Source organism: Mesoplodon mirus, assembly GCF_964341445.2.
Source record: "Mesoplodon mirus genome assembly, chromosome: 19".
NCBI lineage: Eukaryota > Metazoa > Chordata > Mammalia > Artiodactyla > Ziphiidae > Mesoplodon > Mesoplodon mirus.
The window spans coordinates 53,100,710-53,114,728 of NC_138995.1; the positions used below are offsets into that span (position 1 = coordinate 53,100,710).

Below are 14,019 nucleotides of genomic sequence, written 5' to 3' on the forward strand. Positions count from 1 at the left end.
GTTGCACAACTCTGTGAATATACTAAAACCCACTGAATTTACACCTTAAAAGGGTGAATTTTATAGTATGGGAATGTAGCTCATACTAAAACTGTTATTTCTTTTTAATTAATTAATTTATTTTTGGCTGCTTTGGATCTTCGTTGCTGCACGTGGGCTTTTTTTAGTTACAGCGAGCGGGGGCTACTCTTCGTTGTGGTGCACAGGCTTCTCATTGCGGTGGCTTCTCTTGTTGCAGAGCACGGGCTCTAGGCACGCGGGCTCAGTAGTTGTGGCACACGGGCTTAGTAGCTCCACGGCATGTGGGATCTTCCCGGACCAGGGAGCGAACCCGTGTCCCCTGCATTGGCAGGCGGATTCTTAACCACTGCACCACCAGGGAAGTCCCTAAAACTGTTACTTAAAAAAAAGAAAATGGGGCGAGAATTCCCTGCCTGGCGGTCCAGTGGTTAGGACTCTGCGCTTCCACCGCAGGGGCATGGGTTCCATCCCTGGTTGGGGAACTAAGATCCCAAATGCCACGCCGCCAAAAAAACAACAAAAATGGGAAGAGGGAAGAGAGGTCCCAAACAATTTCTTTGCAAGCAAGCAAGGCGGAAGTTGTACACATTTCCCCTCCCCCACCTCGCTCAAGTAATCCCGTGCCTACTTCTTGCCCCAGGGATGTGGGAAACCTGGCAGTCCAGCTACTACAGAGGGGGAAATGTGGTTCCTGCTCTCAAGGGACATTCAGTCTAGCATATTCCTTCCTCTTCATTCCCCACAGCCTGTCAGTGGCTGACTCTTACTTTTTCATCTCTAAATAACTCTCCAGTATGCCTCCTTCTCCCATCCCCTCAGCTTCTGCCCTGGTCCAGCCTCTTCCTCTCTCTCCTGGGTCCTTTCCCCAGTCTCTTCCTCCCTGGGCTCTGGGCTGCTATTCTTGCTCTCTCTGATGCACCCTTCCCACAGAAGCCAGAGATATTCCTGAGACAACTCTCATCCTGTCCTTCTCCCTCCTTAACCCGCTGTGGCTCCCTAGCGTATTATGTGTCCCCACTAAACTGAGCTCTGCCTCGTATTCAGAGCCTAGAACAGTGTGGGGCTCATAGTGGGTGCTCAGGTATTTCCTGAACGAATGAACAGCGCTGACTAGGGTAAGAAACAGGGCAGCTTTCCTGTGGAAGTGACATCGCAGGAAAACTTTAAAGGACAGAGAAGCGGTCTCCAGGTGGGCATGGGTGGGGGAGAGGGGGAGGGCGTCCCAGGTAGGAGGAGCCGCCTGCCCAGAGACCTGATAGTTGCAGGGAGCTGGGCCTGAGCAGGATTTGGCTGGCGGTGGAGGGCTGGGGTGAAGCTGGAAGGGGGAGTTCCTGGAGGAGACGAGGGCTCATCAGGGCCTGTCCTGCAGATGAGCGGGAGGCCGTGCAGAAGAAAACCTTCACCAAGTGGGTGAACTCGCACCTCGCTCGCGTTGGCTGCCACATCGGGGACCTCTATGCGGACCTCAGGGATGGCTTCGTGCTCACGCGGCTCCTGGAAGTGCTGTCCGGGGAGCAGCTGGTGAGGGGGCCAGAAGGGCTGGGTAAAGGGGGCGGCCCTAGCGTCTCGGGCTGGACTACTGCAGGCCTGGCTAATGGGTGGATGGAGCAACCTAAGAAAGGCTGGGTGGGTAAAAGGCAACTCATTTGGGTGGGCGGGGCTATGGCCCACGGATGGAGCCTGGTTGTGAGGAGCCTGGGGGTGTGGCTTGGAACAGAGACGGGTTTCCGTCAGAGAGGGCTGCCCTTCGGGGCGGGACTCTGGGCTTGAGTGGGGCTCCGCTGGAAGGGGTGGGGCTATTGGAAAAGGGAGGAGCTTTATTAGAAGGGACTGGCCTGGGGTTGCGGTAGTAGGAGGCATGGCTATAAAACAGGGGCAGAACTCTTGTTGTAGGGGGTCTACGGTTGAGGGTGTGGTTGTCATCGGAAGGGTGAGGCCTAGGTCACGGGAGTCTGGGGGACGAGACGGAACTCTTGTATGGGTGTGGCTTGTTGTATGGGTTGCAGTTGTATTTCTGGGCTTGGATGGGACTTCATCGCAAAGGGTGGTGTTCTGATGGAGCTAGAGATTGATTAAAGGACCAGAGCCTGAAGCTCAGGAGGTCATGAGGGCCATGGCTATAGAATAGGAACAAACACCCTTGGAAGGAATAGAGCTATAAAAGCAGAGGAGAGCCCTGGAGTGGGGCGGGGCCTGATAGGAATGGGCGTGGCTCAAGACAGGGACCTGAAAAGGAGGAAGTGAGTGGTGGAACTAGTGGCAAAACATTGGTGGCCTGGGGCAGAGATCCAATGGAAGGGGCGGGAGTATGGCTACAGGCAGAGGGCGGAGCTTCATGATAAAAGGCGTGGCTATCAGTTTGGAGTTGGAGCTTAAGTTGAAGGGGCGAGGCCTGGAACTTGAAAAAGTCCTGAAAGGAGGTGACTTGAAAGGTTCTGGCTATGAACGGGTCAGGCCTTCTTTAGAAGGATTAGGTCCTGGGTCTTTGATAAGACTGAAGGGGCGTGGCCTGGACTTGGACATGGGGTTGGGGAGCGTAGTTATGGGGGTGGCCTTCTTTGGTAGGGGTGGGGTCGAGGGCACAGTGCTCTTGGCCAGGTGCCGGATTTCCTAATGCCCCTGCCGCCCTAGCCAAGGCCCACGCGTGGTCGCATGAGGATCCACTCACTGGAAAATGTAGACAAGGCACTGCAGTTCCTGAAGGAGCAGCGTGTGCACCTGGAGAACGTGGGCTCACATGACATCGTGGACGGGAACCACCGACTCACCCTCGGGCTGGTCTGGACCATCATCCTGCGCTTCCAGGTGATCTCCAAGTGACCCCAGCCCAGTCCACCCCCCGGGGTGGGGCCTTAGGACGGTGTCCCTCACCCACTCAATCAATCATTCCAAAAATATTCCTAATATGTTCCAGGAACCCTGTTTTAAAAAATCATTATCACCACCATCATTATGATCCTCGTTTACATAGTTTTTACTCTCTTCTAAGCACTTGGCATTTAATATGCACAGCAACCCTATAAATTAGGTACTATTCATTATTCCATTTTACCAGTGAGGTAACTGAAGCCGAGAGACATGAAGTAATATGCTCAAGATCACACAGCTAGGTAGTAGAGTTGGAACTGGAATCCAGGCAATCTTGCTCCAGTTCAGAAACAAAATAGACAACTTTTCTGTTTTATGGAGAAAGACATGGGCTGGGGGTTTAGACAGATAATAAGTAAGCACGTCAATGTGCAAACAAGACATGTATGGGAAAAGGATCAATTCTAGGCAGAGAAGTAAAAAGAGCTATGAGAAAAGAATAGATTATGATAAAGCAGTAAAAGCGATCTAAAATATCCAGATGATTGTGTTGAGATTTTAGCCTTGGGGACCAGAGAAGGGATCTCTGAGAAGCTGATGGCTGAATGAAGATGAAAGGAGAAAGCATTCCAGGCAGGGGGCACAGCAGATACAAAGGCCCTGGGGTGGGAATGAGCTTGGCATGTTGCAGGTACAGAAAGACCAGTATGGCTAGAGACTGGGAGGCGGGGGGAGACAAGGAGGAGTTGAGCTCAGAAGGGTCGGCAGGGCCTTGGTGATCTGTGATGAGCAATTTGATCTTACTCTGTTTGAGATGGGGAGAAATTAGAGAGTTTTATCAAGAGGAGGGGCATAATCAGATTTAGAAGGATCCCTCTGGGTTAGGGGTCATGGCCAAAATTGGGAGCTGGGAGCCCAAGGAAGAGACTGGAGCTGGACCACTGTGTGGCCATAGGGAGGTGAAGAGGGGGCCAGGTAGGAAAGACTCTGGGAGGAGGGAGGAGTGGACATGCCATAAGGGAAGGGGACGGGGAAAGAAGGGGTGCTCCTACCCTCAGCCTGAAGCTGCCTCTCCCGTCTCCTCTGCCACTCTCAGGCTCAAGCCTTCCACACCCCAACAGTCATGTTTTGTATCCTCACAGATTCAAGTCATCAAAATTGAGACTGAGGACAACAGAGAGACTCGCTCGGCCAAGGACGCGCTGCTCTTGTGGTGTCAGATGAAGACAGCTGGGTAAGCTCCCCCACCCCCAGGAGGGCCAGGCCCTAACCTCTGGGCTTCCCTCTGGGACAGGAGCGCAAGGGGCAGCCCAAATCCTCAGCATCAAAAGTTACATCTGAAATTAACGAACTGGTAGCAGACTCTTCTGACCTTGATGAATAAACCTGTATAACAATCCGGAAGACCAGGTTCAAATTTAGAACTCGGACTCCTCAGGGAACAATGTCAGAAGGTGGTGGGCTGTCCTCATCCTGCTCCCTTCTCTCCCCCCATCTCGTCCTGCACCTCAAAAGGCCTCATGTGCACCTGGATGGACCCCTGACCCTATTCCCAAGGTTTCCCCCGCTCCCCCACCCCTGAAAGCAGCCACCCCTCAGCCTAGGGGGGCACACACCAGGACTCAGGCAGCTCAGGGTCCTGGTACCTTCAGTGGGGTTGGGAAGAGGGGCTCGCAGACACCACCAGGCATGTCCCTGGTCCCCCTGCTGGGAGGGGCCTGACCTGAAACTGAAGTGCCCTCTGGAGAGCAGCCCTGGGAGGAAGGCGGGAGGGGCAGGTATGGATGCAGACTGGGCTTTCTCTGACTCTTGTCCTCCTGGGGCTCTCTGTCTGTCTTGCAATGCTATCTGTTCTTCCGTGTGTCTGTTTTTACCTCTATGTCTGCTTTTCCTTGTTCCGATCTCTCCCCCCCTCCTCTCTCCCCTCCTGTATCTCTCTCCCCACTCCTTTCTTTCCCCATCTCTGTGCGTATCTTGCTCTCTCTCTCTGTCTCTCTCTCTGTCCGTTCCTCTTTTCTCCTTCTTTCCTTCTCTTGCTTATTCCCTCTGCCTCTCTCTCTTTCTTGCTCCTCTCCTGTCCCCTTCCCTCTCCCTCCCTCTCTCTTTCTCTTTCCATCTTCCTGGCTCTTTGTTTCTTTCCTTCCTTCCTTCCTTCTTTCTGTCTTTCTTTCTTTCCCCTTCCTTCCTTCCTTCCCTCCTTCCTTCCTTTCTTTCTCTTTCTCTCTCTCTTTCTTTCTTTCTTCCTTTCTTTCTTCCTTATCTACTTATATATCATCTATATCTATCTACCCTTCTATCTACCCACCTATCTATCATCTATCTTTTATCATCTATCTATCTCCTATCTATCTATCTATCTGTCTATCTATCTATCTATCCAACCATCCATCAATCCATCTCTGTTTGTCTCTCTCTCCCTTCCTGCCTCTTTTCTCCTGACTCTCTCCATCTCTTCCTCTGTCTCTCCCTTCCATGCTGCCAGTTACCCTGAGGTAAACATCCAGAATTTTACCACCAGCTGGCGGGACGGCTTGGCCTTCAATGCCCTCATCCACCGTCACAGGTACCACCTGGCCTGGGGCAGCCCTGCCCTGAACCCTACCCCCACCCCCATCCCTCAGGTACACACCTGTACACGGATGTATATAGATGACACACACAGACACAGGACCCACCCCCTTCACCTCTCTGCACACATACACATTTCCGTTCACACACATGCTCTAACACACACACTTAAACAGATGCACACACAGTCCCCTGTCCGGGCCACATACCCTGTACACACATGGAAACACGTGTGCCCTTGCACAGATGTGTGCACACAGGAATATACTCATGCACATATATGGCTTCTACCTCTGCCTGCTGCTTGGATGCCCACAGGGTGGGCAGCTCACTCCCCATGCATGGTCCACTCTGGAGTGTGCATAGCATCTCCTCCCATCAGAAAGTCCTTCCTCATGGTGAGCTCCCAGGCCCCCCATCTGCCTCCCTGTGAACCCATCTATTCATACTTCAGGGCCCGGGGCTGAGCTGGCTGAGGAAGGGTACCCAGACAAATTACACCCACATCATGATTGACCATGTGACAGTTTGGGGAAACTGAGGCCTAGAGACTGGGAGGGACTTGCTCTAGTGTGAGGGAAGCCAGAACCCGTATGTACACACTCATGCACCTATGGGGAGACCCAGCCCCACCTACATACCCAGAAACCTGCAAGCTCTAACCAGGGTCCTGCTAACAAGGGAACCATTTACTGGGTGTACTGGCATTGGTCTAAGTGCGTTCCAATAAGTCATTAATATTCAATGACCCTAAGAGGCAGATGCTGTTATTCTACCCATTTTACAAACGAGGAAACTGAGGCACGAAGTGATGCAGTAGCTCACCCAGAGTGACAGCCAGGAAATGGCCAAGCTGGGGCTTGAGTCAGGAGCACTGGCTCCAGACCTCATACTTCAAAGCACTACATAATACTATACAGAAACGCACCCACGTAGACACGTGTGTGTCATGAAGTCAGACGTACATGTGCCCTCACGCAGCGCTCACACCCACAGCTAAGTGCTGTACAGACATGCACCAGCACACACAGCTTTCCCAATGGCCGGGTCGTGCTCCTCCTGCCCTCGCCCTGGGTGGGACTCAGACAGGGATGTCTGTTCATCCATTTGCCCACTGGCTTTGGAGCCTGCCTGCTGCCTGCCCTCTCTGTGCCCCTGCCCAGGCCCGATCTCGTGGACTTCAGCAAACTCACCAAGTCCAACGCCAACTACAACCTGCAGAGAGCTTTCCGCACGGCTGAGCAGCACCTGGGGCTGGCACGTCTGCTGGACCCTGAGGGTGAGCCCTGCATGGCCCCAGCCCAGATTTCCTCTTGGGGGACTCCCAACCCCAGTGCCATCCCAAACTCAACCCCATCTGGCTGCAATATCATCCTAAACCCCAAGGCCATTTCAAATTCCAGCTCGCTCCCACCTCCCTCCCCTTCCTCTTCTCCAATCCCACCTCCTTCCCATCCCCACATCTTCTACTTTCTCTATCTCTACCTCAAACCCACCCCCATCTCCATTCCTGTGTTCAGCTTAACCCCCCTTCCCCAACCCCATCCTTAATCACCTCCCCACCAAACCCAACCCCCCTCTCTTCCTAACCCCGGTCCCATCCCTGAAGCCAACACCATCCCCAACCCAATCTGCAGCACTGTCCTATTCCCATGCCCACCCCCCTCCCCATCCCCAGCCCATCCCTTTGTCTGTCCGCATCCACAACTCTGTCCTCATCCCCAACCCCTTTCCCATTTTCAGTTTATTCCCAACCCCACCCCGACTTCAACCTCATTCCCAGTCCATGATCTCACCCAATACCAACCCCCGTCTCTGGAATAATGGCCATAATCATACCCCACCAATCCCCCATAACTGGAATAAGGGTTGCTGCCTTTTTCTGAGCATCTACCATGTGCCAAGCACATGGCTGGGAATTGTATCAGCACTGTTCCCTTTCATCCTCACACTGACCTGGTTGGACAGAAGTCATCAATCCTGTTATAAAGTGATGGAAACAAAGGCTCAGAGATATGAAGTCAGTAGCCCAGCGTCACACTGAAAACCCAGTAAACAGGACTTTCTGATTCCAGAATTCATGGTCTGAATCATTCCTCTACCTTGCCTCTTACAGTGCCTGACACATAGTAGGTGTTTATTGGATGTCAGTTTCATGAGATGAGGAAGAATAAGAGCAAAGTATAATGCTGTGCATTCAATGAGTAAATTAAAATGATAATCAGGATTTACTCAGTTTCTCCTCTGTGCCAGGTTATTCTCTCTAATACTGATAGTGTTTCTAGGTGGCTGGCATTGTGACTATCCTTACTGTAACAAGGGTGGGGGGCTTCCCTGGTGGCGCAGTGGTTGAGAGTCCACCTGCCAATGCAGGGGACGTGGGTTCGTGCCCCGGTCCGGGAGGATCCCACATGCTGCGGAGCGGCTGGGCCCGTGAGCCATGGCTGCTGAGCCTGCGCGTCCGGAGCCTGTGCTCCGCAACGGGAGAGGCCACAACAGTGAGAGGCCCGCGTACTGAAAAACAACAAAAACAAACAAACAAAAAAACAATGAGGAAACTGAGCTCAAAGAAGTTAGGTCTATTTTATAAGGATATTCAGTGAGTAAGTGATTGAGCTGGGATTCAAGCTCAGGCTGCCTCCAAAGCCCGTGTCCTTGACTTCAAACTTCACATACCATTCATCACTTAGTGTATGTATTTACTGAGCTCCTACTATGTGCTGGGCATGGAAGGAACAGTGGCAAAAGACAGGCATAGCCCTTGTCCTCATGGAGCTCAAACTCTAGGTAAGAACATAATCACATAAGGGAATATGTAATTATAAATTGTGATTCGTTCTAGGAAGAAATGATAAGATGTTATGAGGAAGAATAACAAGAGGAGACCATCTCTAGACAGGATGAACAGAAAGGCTTATTTGAGGAAACTTAAGTCGAGTGGAGCCCTGAAGGATGAGTGGGAGTTTGGCATGAAGAAAAGGAACAGTGTTTCAGACAGAACAGCATGTGCAAAGGCCCCGAGGTAGAAAGTAGAATAGTGTGTTCCAGAAATCATTATAGGGGGATGTCCCTGGTGGCACGGTGGTTAAGTATCCACTTGCCAGTGCATGGGGACATGGGTTCGAGCCTGGTCCGGGAAGATCCCACATGCTGTGGAGCAACTAAGCCCGTGCACCACAACTCCTGAGCCCATGAGCTGCAACTACTGAAGCCCACGCGCCTAGAGCCCATGCTCTGCAACAAGAGAAGCCACCGCAATGAGAAAAAAACCTGCTCACTGAAAATAGAGAAAAGCCCGTGCACAGCAACGAAGACCCAAAGCAGCCAAAAAAAAAAAAAGAAATCATTATAGATAATTTCTCTATGGTGGTTTATATGTGTCAGGCACTATTTAATCCCATGACGTAGATGCCCACTGGGCAGATACAAAAACTGAGGAACAGAGAGGTTAGCTATCTTGCCCAAGGTCACACAGCAAGTAAGAGTGAGTTCTCCCTCCCACCACTTAATACCTTCTGTCTCTCTGTCAGAGCGCTCATCATCATGCTCCCTCCCTCTCCTTTAATCATCAGATGTGAACATGGAGGCTCCGGATGAGAAGTCCATCATCACCTATGTGGTCTCCTTCTACCATTATTTCTCTAAGATGAAGGCTCTGGCTGTGGAGGGGAAGCGAATTGGGAAGGTAAGAGGAGCCAAGGAATGGGGAGGGTGGGAGCCTGGGAACCATATCTGGGATGAGGCTGACCCCACCTTCCTTTGCTGGGTCAGGTCCTGGACCAGGTGTTGGAGGTGGGGAAGATCATTGAGCACTACGAGGAGCTGGCAGCCGAGCTGCTGGCCTGGATCCACCGCACCGTGGGCCTCATCAGCAACCAGAAGTTTGCCAACTCACTGAGTGGGGTGCAGCAGCAGCTTCAGGCTTTCACAGCGTATTGCACACTGGAGAAGCCCGTCAAGTGAGGCCCAGCTCAGGAGGGAGGGTAGCCGGTGGAGGTGTGGAGGCAGGGTTCCTGAGCTCAGGCCCCTTCAGGTTTCAGGAGAAGGGGAACCTGGAGGTGCTGCTCTTCAGCATCCAGAGCAAATTGCGTGCCAGCAACCGTCGCCTCTACGTGCCCCGGGAGGGCTGTGGCATCTGGGATATTGACAAGGTGAGGCTGAGGATGTAGGGGAGAGGAAGGGTTGCTCTGTGAAGTTGTGTAGGTTGTGCACTGCTCAGGGGAGCCGTTCACACTGCAGACGTCATGGACTGGATATTCATCCCGATGGTTTTTCCAGCAGTAAAGTGTCCCGAGGAGGCAACGTTTCTTTCCCATCTGCACAAAGGTGCCGCAAGTGCTAGGAGTGACCTCAAATAGAGGAGCCAGGGCCATTAAACTGTGGGCAGTTGTTGGAATCTGACTGCTTCCTCCTGCCTCCTTAGGCATGGGGACAGCTGGAGAAGGCAGAACACGAGCGGGAGGCTGCCCTACGGGCTGAGCTGATCCGGCAGGAGAAGCTGGAACTACTAGCCCAGAGGTTTGACCACAAGGTGGCTATGCGGGAGAGCTGGCTGAATGAGAACCAGCGCCTGGTGTCCCAGGTACAGGGCGTAGGGCTTGGCTCTGGGGGAAAGGGAGGGAGGATGGCGCTGATGGTCCTGGGACCAGAGAGAGAGACTTGATCTCCTAAGCAACAGAGAAGTGTTGGATTAGTCTCCTAGGTGACAAATGAAGGTGGGAAGGGAGAATTGTTTTCCTAAGTGTTTGGCGGGGGAGGGGTGTGGGCCTGCTCTCCAGGGTAATAGGAAGGTGAGACTGGTCTCCAGGGTAACCAGAGAGGACAGAAGAGGGAGAGTATTTAGTTATCTCTTAAGTGACAAAGGAGGTTGTTATCTGGTGTCCAGGGTAACTCAGGAGGATAGAATTGGTCTCCCAAGTAACAGGATATGGTAGGCCTGGTCCCCAGTCTCTAAGGAGATGGAAGGATGGGGCCTATTTCCTGGGTAACAAGTTTAGGGTTAGAGATGTAACAGGGGAGGGTGGAGCTGGTCTCCAGGGTAACTGCGGATGGTGGAGCTGGTCTCCAGGGTAACTGGGGATGGTGGGGCTTGTCTCTAGGGTAACAGGGAAGGGTGGAGCTGGTCTCCAGGGTAACTTGGGGTGGTGGGGCTGCTCTCCAGGGTAACAGAGAAGGATGGGACTGGTCTCCAGAGTAACAGGAGCCAGTGGGGGAGTTTCCAGGGTCACGCAGGCTCAAGGTAACAGGTTGACTGCTGAGGCAACGCGGATGAGTGTCTGTGGCCTGCCCTGCCCCAGGACAACTTTGGGTATGAGCTGCCAGCAGTGGAGGCAGCCATGAAGAAGCATGAAGCGATTGAGGCAGACATTGCAGCCTATGAGGAGCGGGTGCAGGGCGTGGCAGAGCTGGCCCAGGCATTGGCGATTGAAAGCTACTATGATGCCCGCCGAGTGGCAGCCCAGCGTGACAGTGTCCTGCGGCAGTGGGCCCTGCTGACTGGGCTGGTAGGTGCCCGGCGGACACGGCTCGAGCAGAACCTGGCCCTGCAGAAAGTCTTCCAGGAGATGGTGTACATGGTGGACTGGATGGAGGAGATGCAGGTAGGGGCCAGATCGGGGGCCAATGATGGGAGTGGCATGCCAGGAGGGGAGGAAAGGGTATATACACTGAAAGAGTTGTCAAAGATGGAGAGGGAAGGGGAGAGAGACAGAAAGAGGTAAAGAGAAAAGGGGACAAAAAGAAAGAGTGAAAGATACAGAGAGAGACAGAGAGGCAGAAAAAGAACGTGTGAGAAAGAGAGAAAAATATCTGGAGAAATAGATAAAAATACACAGTAATATGGAAACAGAGCGAGTCAGGGACAGAGAGACAGAGAGATTAAGTCAGAGGAAGATCGCGACAGTTTGAGAGAAAGAGAAATCAGAGAAAGAAAGAGAGAGAGCTGGAGAAGCAGACCCAAAGGTAGCAACAGAAATCTAAATGGCTACAGAGAAAGACACATAGGAAGATGGAATCCATGTGAGAAAGAGAGAGACCTACTGGAGACAGATAGACAGATACAGAGCAAGATGGAGATAAGGATGGAAGCAAAGAGAGAGAGAGAAATACAGACACGAAGAGAGACATGGAGGGACTTCCCTGGCGGTCCAGTGGGTACGACTCCACGCTCCCAATGCAGGGGGCCCAGGTTCGATCCCTGGTCAGGGAACTAGATCCCACATGCTGCAACGGAAGATCCTGCATGCCACACCTAAGACCCAGCACAGCCAAATAAATAAATAAATATTTTTTAAAAGATTAATTAATTATTTTTGGCTGCATTGGGTCTTAGTTGAGGCATGCCGGATCTTTCATTGTGGCGCTCAGGCTTCTCTGTAGTTGTGGCATGAGGGTTTTCTCTTCTCTAGTTGTGGCGCACAGGCTCCAGGGCGCATGGGCTCTGTAGTTGTGGCGTGTGGGCTCTGTAGTTTTGTGGCACACAGGCTCTCTAGTTGAGATGTGCCAACTCAGTAGTTGTGGCGCGTGGGCTTAGTTGCCCCGCGACATGTAGGATCTTAGTTCCCTGACCAGGGATCAAACCTGCGTCCCCTGCATTGGAAGGTGGATTCTTTATCACTGGACCACCAGGGAAGTCCCAATATTTTTTTAAAAAAGAGAGAGAGACATGGAAAGAAAGAGATAGAGGTCGAGATGGAGACAGAAGTGTAAATGAGAAAGGGGGGAAGGCAAAGAGAGACAGAAGAAGGGGGAGATGGAGGCATAGAGAGGGAGACACGGTGAGATAGACAGAGCCCAGAATTGGGGAGATGATGAGAGATGGGACATCCAGAGAGACAGAGATGGAGAGAGATGATGACAGATACACGGAGACTGAGACAGATCAGAGTTCAAGTGATGGAGTAGAGAAGCAGAGGGCTGGCATGGGCGATGCGGGGGGCGCGAGTGGCCTAAGGGCCAATGCCAAAAATATACTCAGGGCTGCCCCTACTTGTAGGCTCAGCTGCTGTCCCGGGAGTGTGGGCAGCACCTGGTGGAGGCAGAGGACCTGCTGCAGAAGCATGGACTGCTGGAGGGGGACATCTCGGCCCAGAGTGAGCGGGTGGAGGCGCTCAATGCTTCTGCCCTGCGTTTCTCCCAGCTTCAGGGTGAGTCTGAGGTTGGGGATTGGGGTGGAGACTTTCAGGGCTGGTGCTAATAGAAGCAGAATGTCTCCTGAGAGGCAGAATGAAGGAGTGAGCTCCCCATCTTTGGAGGCATCCAAGCACCAACTAGGATCACACTCCATCAGGGATATCACATGGGAAATTAGTGCCTTGAGTGAGAGGTTGGACCACATGACTTCTTCCTGTTTTGAGATTCTGCAGTAATAGTTCACGTTTCTTGAGCACTTGTTATGTGCTAAGCCTTTCACAACTCATCTCAGTGAATACCATAAAAAGACTGGGTAAGGTAATTATTGTCAAGGCCTGTTTAGCATCAAGTGAGAGAAACTCAATTCAATTCACTTAAGGAGGAAAGGGGAATGTACTGGCTGATGTAACTAACTGTGCAGGAAAGGATGAGCTTTGCTTCAGGTATGGCTGGATCCAGGGATAGTTCAGTGATGCTTTTAAGACTCCATCTGTTTCTGACTCCAGTCTTTATGTTTGTGTCACTGTTGGGCTGTCCCTCCCCTTGTGGTGTAAATCTGGGATCATCCAGCAGCTTCGCAGACCCAGCAAGAGACAGGCCCCTTTCTCTCAATATCCTGGCAAAAGGTCCAAGGAAAGTTTTCATTAGCCCACTGTAGGTCCCGTTCCCATCACTCAGCCAAGCATTATGGCCCCAGGCTATCCAGTGATCTAATTGGCCACATCTATGTGACATGCCCTCCCAGAGCCAAGAGTGGGGTCAGCTCCCTTCAAAGACATGAACTGAGAAGGAGGGGGGTGGGGCGCCATTATCAGATGCAGGGACATGGATGCTGATAGGCAAAACCCAGACTGGCTCTAAAAATGTTCTCATTTTACTGATGTCAACGCCCTCCAGCCAAAGACCACCAGGAACCCTGCTGTAGTCAAACCAAGCTGGGTTTTTTGGTTCTTTGCACACACCAGGGGAACCATGGGGCATCTTAGTAAGAGGATGTTAAGAGGGGCTTGTTATAGGATGTGGGCTTGTGTTAGGTGATTTGGGATGATTTAACATAGTGTGTTTTGCTGCAGATTGGATGCTGTCAGGAAGTGGGGGTAATTAGATGATTGCACATCTTAATCATTTTTATCCAGGTAGTGGGAGGAACAGGATTGGCAGGAGTGGTTCACCTTGGCCAGGTGAGGGGGCGGGCAGGGGGGTGGCCATTTTTGTGGTTTGCACAGTGACTTTGTTTTGGGTGCTCTCAGACGTGATTGTGGAACGGTCTTGTCTTCGTCCCGCTGCATCCCTATTGCAGAGTGGTCTTGTCTGATGCTGTGTCCTGTGCAACTGTGTATGAGTGCTGACAGCATCAGGGCTGCTTTTTTCTTTCTCACTGATGAGTAAACTGAGGCCCAGAGCCGCAGAGCTGATCAGAGAGAGGGCTTGGAGGCTGAGTCTGTCTGTCTCACTCCTTTATCTGGAGCCATGGCCCTTGGGAATCCTGGA

At 52.1% G+C, this 14,019-nt stretch overlaps 1 protein-coding gene across 1 annotated transcript in view; it reads left to right on the plus strand.

The window, feature by feature from the left end:
* Window positions 1–14,019, plus strand: part of SPTBN4 (spectrin beta, non-erythrocytic 4) — a 70,370-nt gene that overhangs the window by 9,876 nt on the left and 46,475 nt on the right. The window contains exons 2-12 of the mRNA XM_082606403.1: window positions 1,391–1,542; window positions 2,653–2,826; window positions 3,972–4,063; window positions 5,312–5,392; window positions 6,561–6,676; window positions 8,970–9,082; window positions 9,169–9,356; window positions 9,431–9,548; window positions 9,821–9,979; window positions 10,695–10,997; window positions 12,392–12,542. Of these exons, the coding sequence (XP_082462529.1) occupies window positions 1,391–1,542; window positions 2,653–2,826; window positions 3,972–4,063; window positions 5,312–5,392; window positions 6,561–6,676; window positions 8,970–9,082; window positions 9,169–9,356; window positions 9,431–9,548; window positions 9,821–9,979; window positions 10,695–10,997; window positions 12,392–12,542 (1,647 nt within the window). The remainder of the gene's footprint in view (window positions 1–1,390; window positions 1,543–2,652; window positions 2,827–3,971; window positions 4,064–5,311; window positions 5,393–6,560; window positions 6,677–8,969; window positions 9,083–9,168; window positions 9,357–9,430; window positions 9,549–9,820; window positions 9,980–10,694; window positions 10,998–12,391; window positions 12,543–14,019) is intronic.